Source organism: Vicugna pacos, chromosome 16 (genome assembly GCF_048564905.1).
Source record: "Vicugna pacos chromosome 16, VicPac4, whole genome shotgun sequence".
NCBI lineage: Eukaryota > Metazoa > Chordata > Mammalia > Artiodactyla > Camelidae > Vicugna > Vicugna pacos.
In genome coordinates, this window is record NC_133002.1 from 35,516,959 (window position 1) to 35,528,450 (window position 11,492).

The 11,492-nt window shown below is 50.8% G+C and overlaps 1 protein-coding gene and 1 long non-coding RNA gene across 2 annotated transcripts in view; one reads left to right on the top strand and one right to left on the bottom strand.

Moving 5' to 3' along the window:
- LOC116283848 (uncharacterized) overlaps positions 1–3,277 on the bottom strand; it is a 30,141-nt gene extending 26,864 nt beyond the window's left edge. The window contains exons 1-2 of the long non-coding RNA XR_012059625.1: positions 3,140–3,277; positions 2,453–2,502 (exon numbers count right to left, since the gene is read on the bottom strand). This is a non-coding gene — a long non-coding RNA (uncharacterized lncRNA). The remainder of the gene's footprint in view (positions 1–2,452; positions 2,503–3,139) is intronic.
- Positions 3,278–3,526: 249 nt separating this feature from the next.
- PNPO (pyridoxamine 5'-phosphate oxidase) lies at positions 3,527–10,288 on the top strand. The gene is made up of 7 exons (XM_006214207.4): positions 3,527–3,805; positions 4,782–4,906; positions 6,193–6,292; positions 7,127–7,180; positions 7,430–7,558; positions 7,877–7,947; positions 8,187–10,288. Exons 1-7 carry the CDS (start codon positions 3,668–3,670, stop codon positions 8,353–8,355), a joined length of 786 nt encoding a protein of 261 aa, XP_006214269.1. The 5' UTR covers positions 3,527–3,667; the 3' UTR covers positions 8,356–10,288.
- Positions 10,289–11,492: the final 1,204 nt, after the last annotated feature.

The following is an 11,492-nucleotide window of genomic DNA, read 5'->3' on the forward strand; positions in this document are numbered from 1 at the left end:
CAAGCAGGACACTTGGGTAAGGGTCAGCCTCTGCTTCTCCCTCTGGGTCCCCTTATAGCCATACTCAGGGCTCAGGCATCTGCTGGTAGGGGACCAGGTACCCACCCATCTGTGCATCCTGAGGTTCTAAGCTGAGTTTGTCCAAGGCTGGGCCCAAGAATTCCTGAGATTTGGGCCCCCAGCACACCCCTTCCACCTGCCGTCAGCCCCCTGGAAAGCTGGGTGCTGCACTGCAGGGGCAGCACTGCCACTCTCCCAGGCCCTCTTCCCTTCCCAGACATTCTCATCCTCCCCCGTGGCTTCCAGTGACACCTAAACCATCTCATCAGCCCAGACCACTCCCCCAGCTCGAGAAGTGCTTTTCAAACCCAATCAAACTTGGTTATCCCATAAATCCTCAGTCAGGTCTGATGGAGACTTCATCTTTCTCTTAAGCCTCCTCCTCCAACACACCCCCACTTCAAAGAACAGCACCACGCACTCCCCTAAAGCCATCCTGGTGAATCGAATCCCTCCTCTCCACCCCACATGCCCCAAACTCAGGCATCAGGCTGTCTGCTCCCAGCTCCCACTTAGACAAGCCCGCAGCGTCGTCCAACGTCTCCCTGCCAATGCCTCGCCCTCCTTCCCCTTCATCCACCAGGTCACCAGAGCCACATCCCAAAACACAAATCCAATCACTATGATATAATTGAAATATATCAATCAAACAATCAGCTTAAAAGGTGACTTAAGAACATAAATGCAAAGGCATTAGAAGAGAACAGACCAAACAAGTTGGCACTGCACAGCACAGGGAACTATATTCAGTATCTTGTAGTGACTTATGGTGAAAAAGAATATGAAAATGAATATATGTATGTTCCTATATAGCTGAAGCATTGTGCTGTACACCAGAAATTGACACAACATTGTAAACTGACTATACTTCAATATAAATACTTTAAATGTAAAAAAGAGAGAGAGAGAGAATAGAATAGATGAAAGAATCATGATATGAAATATGGGGAAAAAAAAAAAGAAGAGAACAGGACAGGCATATTCCCTAAACGCACACACAGCCTTTTGTTGCATTTTGAGAAACTGGGGTGCCTCTCTGTACAATGCAGTATTGCAATATATCTTCTATTCATTGAAGACTCTCAAGGAAAGATTAGTAATTTTACAAAGTTGGGAGGTGGTGGGGTGGGCAAAGCGTGTAAGAAGTAAATGTAAAATGTAAAATTCATTTCTCCCACGCAGACAAACCCCTTGCCGGGGTTGCTGCAGTAGCCGCAGCACAACCAGAGGGCGTGTTCCCTCCTCTTGCTGGCACTGCGGGGCCGCTTTGTGATCTAGACACCAAATCCCACTAGCTAGAAAAGCACAACACAGCCTACTTATTATCTTTAAGACGAAGGGGGAATACCAGTTGCAAATTTCCTCACTGATTGCCAAAGATGGAAGAGGTTGTCCGAATCTAGCACTTTTTCTCTCTATCCACCCTTAAAAAACCAGGAATTAGACACTATGTTTCGACTGCAACACAGGATAAAAACTTAGAATAGTTGCCTAAAAGCCTGGCCCTCACCACCTGCTGATCTTCAGCAGACACCGAGCCCCTCCTACATGTCTGGGCTGTTTTCTCACAGGCCAGCAGTATCTCACTCCAGAGAATCACACTGAGTTGTTCCCTCCTCCTGGCGTGACTGTTCCATTGTCCATCTGGAGAATACTTACTCATTAAGACGAATTCATCTGCTCCCTTTAAGAAGCCTTTCCTGACTATGTGAATCCTGGAAACCGGTTCCTCCTTTCTGCTCCCCTTTACCTTGCAAAAACGTCTGTTAATGTTCCTGTAACTTCCTAGCTTACAGATCTGCCTCCTCCTATAGACTGTAAGCTCCTGTGCACAGGAACCATGTCATCTTCATCTTTGTATTCTCAGACCTAGCTCAGTGCCTGGTCTAAATCTTTAACAAATGTCTATCCCTGCTATACTGGCTCTTGGCTTTTAAGCAAACCATTCAAATGATCCTAGTCTTGGTGCCCTAGAATCTTGGGTCCAGGGTAGCATAGTCCAGCAGTGCTAAGAGTGTGGTCCCATGAACAAAACTGTCTGAGCTGAAGGGCACAATTACTCCTCACCCAAGTTCAAGTGTAAGGGACTTGGAGGAGGGGAGCAATGTTCATGTGTGGAAAGACAACCTCAAAAAGTCCTGTTAACTCTCTCTCAGTCGTGTTGATGGAGAAAAATGATAGCAACACAAAAAATTCCAGCCAGTGGAGAATCCATAGATCAACATGATTAAGCCTTGAGATGTGTATTATTTCTTTGCAACAAATTTGTCTTTCAGATTCTATTTGGCTCAAGCTACATGCACATAACAAAGGATGATAGGTATCTAATGTAGGGCTTTATGAAGCTTAGCTGTAATGCAGACACCTGGGCAGGACAGGAAGTTCCCCTTACCTGGCACAGTCCTGGGGTGCCTGCCTAGGTGGCTCTTGCAGCTCTCCTTCCTGCTGTTGGCGGAAATCAGGACTATAGAGAGGCCTTGACCCAAGGCAGCCCCAACCAGGTCAAAGCTGGAATGGGCACTGGCAGGTGTCCTATTTCTCAGCCCTGAGTCCACAGCCTGGAAGTGGCTTTGCCCAGCCACCTGCTCCCCTCTGCCCTCTGCTATGGCTGACACTGACCTGGGAATTAGACTCCAACTACCCAGAAAGGGCAAAATGTGAAAAAGGGGAAACTTGGCAAAGATGGGGGTGGCCCTGGAGGGCAATCATCCCATCTTCCAGAACACTGGCTAGTGTGAACTCCACTGCAACCACAAAAGGGGAAACCATGAGGAAATGGATCAGCATGCTCTGACCAGAGTTAAAGATATGAGGCTGGAGAGAAGAGGTTCAGAGCTGGAAGAGGAAGACAGTTCTGCTCTGGGATGGCCAAATTTCCCTCTTCCCCTTCCCTTTCAGCCATCTGCCTTTTCACCGCATAGTCTTTTCCTGCACTTCCTCAGATCCAGAGTACCTCCCCACACTCACACACACACCACAGCACCTGTCCAGGAGTTCCACAAATCATTTCAATCTCTCCTACTCTCAAACCCCAATTTCTTCCCCCACCAGATCACCCCTTCCTGTATCTCCACATCACCTTGCCTCAGTCTGGCCCCTAATTCCATTTTCCATTTGTCCTTTCCAGGCCACCAGCCTCCCTGAGGGGGTACTTCCTGCACTAAACTGGCCTTCAGGTACCTACTAGGGACCGGCCACTTAACAGTGACCGCTCCCCTCAAGCCCCCAGCGGCTCATCCCCTGCCCCCCGCCTGGGCTGCTGCAATCCTTATACCTTTAACAAACCTCCACGTGCGTGTTAACGGCGGTGACAGCATTTCCTTGTCTCTCTGCTCCCGCCCCCGGAGGCGCCACCCATTGGCTGCCGGATTCCTCCGTTCTCGCTCTAATTGGCTTCGCTCCGGGAAAACTCTGACCAATGGCCTCTCCGTGCCTGGCTCCCTCCACTGACCCCGGGCTCCCATTGGCTCCGAAGACTTAGGTATTGGCCTGGCTTGGTGACTGGTAAACTCTTCCTTGCCCGGGTAGATTCCCCGGCTGAGAAACTGGTTCCGAACCCAACCGAACCCAGAGCGGAGCGACGCCGGGTCACGTGGCTGGCGGCCCCATGACGTGCGTGCTCCGGGGCGTCATCGTGACGTTCCGGCGACCCGCTGTGTGGCCCGGCTACCTCCGTTACCTGTGCAGCCGCGGTGCTGTCATGGACCTGGGACCGATGCGCAAGAATTACCGCGGGGACCGAGAGGTGCCACCGCTCGGCAGGGCCTCCGCAGGGGCAGGGCACAGGGGACCCTTCATCTCCGGGGGGAAGATAGTGGGAGGAACCCCTACTCCGAGGTTTCTGGTACATCCCGTGGCGCTTGGGGTCACCTCCGTGGGAGAAGGGGAGTTTAAAGACAATCAATGGGGGAGGGGTTCTGAGGAAATGAGGATGAAGATGGACTCTAGAGGTAGCTTGTCGTAGGGGGCCAGGGCGCGCACTCGGGAAGGGGGCCGGTCTATGTGGAATCCTGCCGGTGGCTGCTCGCAATCCTTGGGCGGCTTACTCACCTTTCTGGGCCTTAGTTTCCTCACCTGTGAACGGATAGTACAGCCCTCACGGAGATGTTATGGACTTTGATATTTGTGAAGTGCCTAGAACAGTGACAATCAGCTTATAATGTTTGATAAATAAATAACACGTCGGGGAGGAGGACTAACGCAGGAGGGGAGGAGACAGCTCTTGGCTCTTACTGCCTTCAGTCCCTCACATACTACTTTTCCTCCTGAGGAGAGAAACTAAGAGAAATATTTTGGAATTGGGGCCCAGAATCTGGCTAACCAAATCTGTGTGAGCATTTCCAGAAATGCTTATTAAACATGCAGTTTTTTCTTAAATCTCAGACCTACTGAATGAGAATTTCCAGGGTGGAGCCTAGGAATCTGTTGGGTTTTTTTTTTTTCTTTGGCTCTCCAGGTGATAGGTTTGACACCCATGACATGAAACTCTAATTTGTCCATCACTAGCTGTGGGACCTGGCAACTTATCCACCTTTTTATGCCTGTTTCCTCACCTACAAGATGAGGCTAACAAAACCTACTTGCTGGGTACTGTTTTTTGTTATGAGATCATTGTTATGAGGACTAAATGAGTTAATATTTGAAATGGGTCTAGAACAGTACTACATACACAGTAAGCACTATATGTATTTACTAAATGAAATAAAACTCTCCCTTCCCAGGCATTTGAAGAGACTCAGCTGACATCCCTGGACCCCATGAAGCAGTTTGCTGCCTGGTTTGAGGAGGCTGTTCAGTGTTCTGACATAGGGGAAGCCAACGCCATGTGTCTGGCTACCTGTACCAGGTGGGCATAGCTGTGGCCCCTTCTGTGGGTAGGTACAGATGAAGTAGGGAACTTAGGAAGCTCCCAGTTTGATGAATGACAACTTTATGATTCTAGCTCTATTATTAACATGCTGTGTGGCCTTAGGTAAGTTACTTGTCCTCTCTGGGCCTCAGTATCCTTACCTGTAAACCAAAGACCAGACTTCACTCAGTTCCATTTCAGTGATAAAATGTAGTGCCTCAATCATCTCTGTCCTTGATGCATACCCCCCCCACACCATTGTCTCCCTCATCTCCCCATTTCTACAATTCCTATCTGCTCTTTAAGAGATAGATCTCCTGGAACCTTTCCATAAAGCTGTCTCACTCTCTTGAAATCTAACACATCATTCAGTTGACAACCAATCATAAACCCCTTGAGACATCTCTTATATTAGCCTCTTATTCAATTCTTCTTGTCCCCCTGACCCCTCACTAGAGCATAAGGCCTTGAAGACAAGACTCTTGTCCTGTGCCCCTGGACATTCCCCAGTGCTTTGAGCAGAAGGCCTGTTGTAACTGCACCTTCTGTGACCCCTAAGCATTGGCTGATTGCGTTATTGTTGGTCACTTGCCCTTTGAGCCTGGTTAGTTTGCTTGGGCTGCCATAACAAAATACCACAGACTGAATGGCTTGAACAACAGAAATGTATTTTCTGACAGTTCCAGAGGCTGTAAGTCCAAGATCAAGGTGCTGTCAGAGTTGGTTTCTAGTGAGGCATCTCTTCTGGGCTTACAGATGGCCACCTTTTTGTTGTGTCCTCACATGGCCTTCCCTTTGTGTGTGCAGGGAAGAGCTCTCTGGTGTCTCTTCCCCCTCTTATAAGGACACTAGTCTTACTAGATTAGAGTCCCACCTTTATTACCTCATTTAACCTTAATTAGCTCCCTAAAAGCCCTATCTCCAAATACAGTCACACTGGGGGTAGAGGCTTCAAAACTGATTTTAGGGGGACCCAGCTCAGCTCATAATAGGGCCCTAGGCAGTCGTGTCATACTTGTACCCCCAGGACAAATCCTCAGTGGGAATTTTTTTTTTAGGGATATGAACCTTTATTTCACAACTTTGTCATAATTCACTTTCTAATGAGACATGTACTGAGGACATAGTTAAAATACTAGGAAGGTGGGAATGGGTAGCCTGAGTGCCCAGACAGTGCAGAATAAGGGGGCGCAGGTAGAGGGTACACAGGCATCCTGTGAGGAGGGGCGGTAACAGGAACATTGCAATGGGCTCTGACCACAGTCCTCTGATCTTTGCCCCAGAGATGGGAAGCCCTCTGCCCGCATGGTGCTGCTGAAGGGCTTTGGCAAGGATGGCTTCCGCTTCTTCACTAACTTTGAGAGTCGGAAGGGAAAAGAGCTGGTAAGGGGTCACAGTAAATCCTTCCTGGGCCTGCAGGGTCCAGCCCTCGCTTCCTTGGTCGCCTTCTCATGTCACCCCTGCCCCAAACCACTTGCTGGCTGTGCTCAGGCACTGTCCTGCCTGCAGGCCTTTGCACTTGGCGTTCTCTCTGCTGTGGATGAATGCTTTCTCTAACCACCCCCACCTCTGCCATCTGTCTACCTAAATAGCGCCTGTGCCTTCGGGTCTCAGCCCCCATGCTACCTTCTCAGCAGAGCCTTCTGGACTCCCGTGCTGAGTCAGTCCCTGGAACTGTTTGCTGTCATTATAACTTGTCACTTTCCTTTCTGCCATTTTTTTAGTTCCTAACTGTGCGTGTCTTGATGGGATTATGATTAATGCCTGTGTCCGCTGCTAAACAGTAAGCTCTGTGGGGGCAGCGGCTGCACCTGTGGTATCTCTGTTTTACCCCTCGCAGCTCTCCGGGTGTCGAGTACAGAGTTGGCTCCTCATATGCGTTCAACTAATGCATCCAAAATGAGTGGCCCTCCCTCAGTCCAATACAGCCAGACGTGCATTTCGGAGGACTTGAAAATCTATGGGTGAGAGAAAGGGCAGGGCTCACTTTGGAGGCCATCTGACGCAGCTCTACCGTTTACTGTGTGAACTTGGGCATGTTATTTAACCTCTCTGAGCCTGTCTCCACACCTGTAACAGAAGGCCTTCCTTTGAGGATTTAAATGAGATGTTACAGTGAGTGCATCGTGCAGTGCAGACTCCCCGCCTTCCCCCTGTACGCTGGATCATCCTCTTTCCCGTCTTGATGGCTACCTGTGGATTCTCTTTCATTTCCAGGACTCGAATCCCTTTGCTTCCCTTGTCTTCTACTGGGAGCCCCTAAACCGTCAGGTGAGTGAGCATTTGCAGGACAGCCTGGGGTGGGCTGGGGTAGGGGGGCCTGAGTTTCTGGATGAGCTTGGTGGAGGGCCCCAGGGTGGGCAAACATCTTGCCTTTCAAATAGCTCTCACTTAGCTGGGCTAGTTGGAGTCAGACATGGTGGGGCAGTGAATGAAGAGAAAGACAGAGGCATGAGGCCTGTGCTGGAAGGGAGGGCAGGTAGCCTTGAATGCCATCTAACCAGGGCCATCCCTGAGCAGGTACGTGTGGAGGGTTCCGTGAAGAAGCTACCCGAGGAGGAGGCCAAGTGCTACTTCCACTCCCGCCCCAAGAGCAGCCAGATTGGGGCTGTGGTCAGTCGTCAGAGTTCCGTGATCCCTGATCGGGAGGTGAGTGGGGCTCCTCTTCTGAGTGGTGAAGGCCTTGGCTCAGCCCCTGAGGCTGTCCCCAGAGGATGCCAGGGCCCTCTCTCTCCAGCAAAGTGAAATGGACTGTCTCCCCTGGGGGAGTGGGTATGCGGAGCAGGGAACTGGCCTCCCATGTCTGTCTGACCTTCCCGTTTGGACTGTGCTCCCGGAGGACAGAGCCCAGCTGGCCTTGCTCACCTGCATCCCCAGCACCTGGCACAGAGCACATGCTCAGTGAGTGGTGATTAAATGAATCATTGACTGGGTCTGGCCCTTTCTCCATCTCCTTCCCCTGGACAGTATCTGAGAAAGAAAAATGAGGAACTGGAGCAGCTCTACCAGGAACAAGAGGTGCCAAAGCCACAATACTGGTGAGTGACACCTCGTGGCTGTGTAGAAAGGGACATTGGAACCCTCATGCTTACTTGAAGCCACCCTGTCTGTAGAATTAAAGATCTCCTCCTCCCTGGCAACCTTTGTCAGATGCACACCAGCAACTTCCTTCAAGGGGACCTGGGATGGCGTGGAGGGGTGGGTAAGGATGGCGGAGGGCAAATTGACCTGGCTAGAAAACTGCACACAGCACCAAAACCTCTGCTTCTCCTTGTAGGGGTGGCTACATTCTCTACCCACAGGTGATAGAGTTCTGGCAGGGCCAAACCAACCGCCTGCACGACCGGATCGTCTTTCGGCGGAGCCTACTGACAGGAGACTCCCCTCTGGGACCCATGACCCACCAAGGGGAGGAAGACTGGCTCTATGAGAGACTTGCGCCCTGACTCCCAACCTGCTGGTGCTGACTGGAGCTGGGGCAGTGCTAAGAGAGGGTATGGGATCGGAAGCCAGGCCCTTCTAAGCTCAACCCATTTCCCTTCCCATCTCTTATATTCAGAGCTCTTCAGAGTTCATTGTCCAAGTTCTCTGTACTCAGCTGGTCTAGTGGAGTGTAACAAATGGAAAATAATCCCATAATATTTTCTTGACCTTGACTATGGTTTATTGGAATAGCTCCCTCTAGGGGTAGCAGCTGGTGTGATTCCCTTTTCTGATGACAGAGGATGGGCCCCCAGCAGCCTCGACGGCTGGGGTAACAATCACGTGAAAAGTCATACTGGCCAAAGCCGATTGGTCCCAGCATAAGCACCTGAGCCAATCTAGCCAATCGGTTTTTCTTGTCACCAAATTGAAATTTGAAGTGGAGAGACTCAGAGCATGGGAGTCATTGTAGCCAAGCCAATAATGGCAGCTAAGGAGCAACAGCCTCTGGTTGCTTTTCTTGCAATTCCCTATGTGGCCCCTGGATCTCTCCTTCCCATGTCTGGGCTGTGCAATTCCTCCTCCTACCTCAAAACACCCACTATCTCTAAAAGAGAAAGAAAAATTTTTTTTTTGGCTTAAACAAGCCAGAATCTATTTCTGTTGGTTACAACTAAAAGAACCTTAACTAACTCATTTACTAATAGGATATTTTTACAGCTCTTACCCAGCTGGTAACTGCCTTCCATTACCTGAAGCACAGCAGTGTGGAAAAGAGACTAAATTGATTCTCTGCAGCTCCAAGGGACCCTTAGGTAGAAGTTGTGTAGAAGTAGATTTCATCTCAATATGGGAAGAGATTTCAAATGATTGGGGCTGCTCAAGAGGGAATAGGTCAGGTAATGTGTTCTGCCACTGTCAGTCAGGATGTTTTGTTAAAGGGACTTGTGCTGGTACCTATGGGCCAGAAAGATTTTAATCATGCTTTACTTTCCATATTTGTTTATGAAAGCTATATATATATATATATGTATGTTTATGTGTATGTATATTATACATACTTTCCAGGTATAAAGTTAAATAGTAGAGATTATGTCTTTCTGACACTCCCACCTCTACCAATGACGACTCCCAGATCACTGGTTTCATCCGCACTGGAATTACCAGAGGAGCTTAAAAAACCCTGATGCCCAGTCCCACCCTCAGAAATGATTTAACCAGTGTGAGTGCAGCCTGGACTTCCGGAAATTTAAAAGTTTCCCCAGGGAATTCTGTGCAGCCAAGGTTGAGTCCCCTGGTAGTAGATCCTTGCTAACTGCAGTGTGGTCCACAGGCCAGCAGCACCAGCATCACTCTGGGGTGGAGCCCACCCCAGACCCACTGAATCCCATTCTGCATTTAACAAGACCCCCGACTCTCGCCCCCAGATGCACTACCCCTAACCTCCAAACCAACCACCTCCCACCCTCACAGTTAGATTCTTCAGTAGCTCCCTGCTGAGGCCTGGGCTGAACTGTAGTATTTACTTTCCTTGAGCACAGGTCTGGTGACTAGGGACAACCTGGGTGAGTGGCCTACAGGCTGCAGAGAGGAGCCAGGCTGGACAAATGTTTGCTATGACTAAGCCGGGATCAGAGAACTGACTATTCTTTGTACACGTTGGCATTGAACTTGCTACCCTGTAAACTGTGCCTTGTTCTACTGTATGGGCGTGTGCTGTTATTGACTGCCTCTTCCAAGGGCCACCCCCTGGGTGTTGACCCCCCTTAAGCCTGTGTGCAGGAAGCCCAATGCTAACCCTGTGGCCACCTGCAGGAGAGCGTGCCTACCTTGTCCTGTTTGTGTTATTGGGGCCTGGGTATCCCCCTTGCTTTGAGCCTGGTCTCAGCTGTTCCCTTCCTTTTCTCTGTCTGACAATCACTGTGCCAAGTTTGTAATAAAAACTCATCAGCCTTGCATGATACTGATGTTCAGTCTAACCTGGTCTTGTCCCCCAACCCTCAGGAAGGAGGGGAGTTGGGGGATTTAAGCAACTCCTCCCACCTGGCTTCTCCCCTCAGGGGAGGTTGGGCGTCCAGCAGGGGGAGCCCGATGCCCAGGGTTGGCCCCTTCTGGGTGGTGCAGGGCCGTTCTGGCTGGCCCCTCCTGCCTCCCCCTTCCCCCACTTGGGTCCTGTCCCAGTGAAACTGTGGTCGATAACCCGTAGCCTCTCCCGGCTCCTGCACGTATTTGCACTCTCGATTCCTCCTCCTCCAGCCTCGTGAAAGCTTGCAGGTGCCTGGCTCTGACTCCCTGGGCAGCCAGATCTCCCTCTGGCTTTTAGTACTTGCCCCCAACCCCCACCATCCGTCCCCCAGCTTAGGAATATATGTGGAGTTTTCCTGGAAGATTCTGGCAGACATCACTTTGGGATATGGAGCGGGCTCGCCTGCAAGGGGCAGAGGGGCCTGCAGACTCGTTCACCGAAGAGGGGTAACGGTGGCCATGTGGCATCAATATGAGGTTGAACCACAGGTCAGTGGCCCAGGGGCCCAGCCTCATCCCCCACTTGCCTCAGGGAACCTCAGAATGCGCTGAAGTGGCAGGTCCCTACAATCTGGGGTTTTAGGAGACACTCAGCCTTGAAGCTGGTTCCCAAGTCGGGGCAGCCCCCTCCGATGGTGCCCACCTCCCAGGATCCCAAGGCCCAGGCATGACCCCCTCTCACCCCACCTCCCCTTCTGCAGAAGATGACTGTGCTCCTTTCCTTGTTCTCAGCCTCAGTTTCCTCTCCCTGAGCAGATAAAAATCAAGGGTGGAAGGGGCTGTGTGACGCAGCGGTCATGTGCGCAACTCTGGTCTCGTGCACAGCTCTGGCCTCGGTCCCAGCTCCGCCACTGCGAGCCCTGACCTGGGGCTAATGACTTGACCTCTCTAAGCCTTAGAGCTAAGTCACCTGGAAAATGGCGATGGTGAAGCCACCTGTCTCGGGTGATGAGAGGATTAAATGAGGAACCTCATGGAGTAATCGCCCCAGGGCCTGGCCTGTTGTGAGCCCTCTGTGAGTGTCAGCTGCTGACCCCAGGCAGGGCTGGAGGCCGGGGAAAGTCAGCTCCTCCACAGGAGGCTGTATGGATTGAGTAATTGGTGGGACCCTAGAAAGTTCCATGTGGTAGGGAGG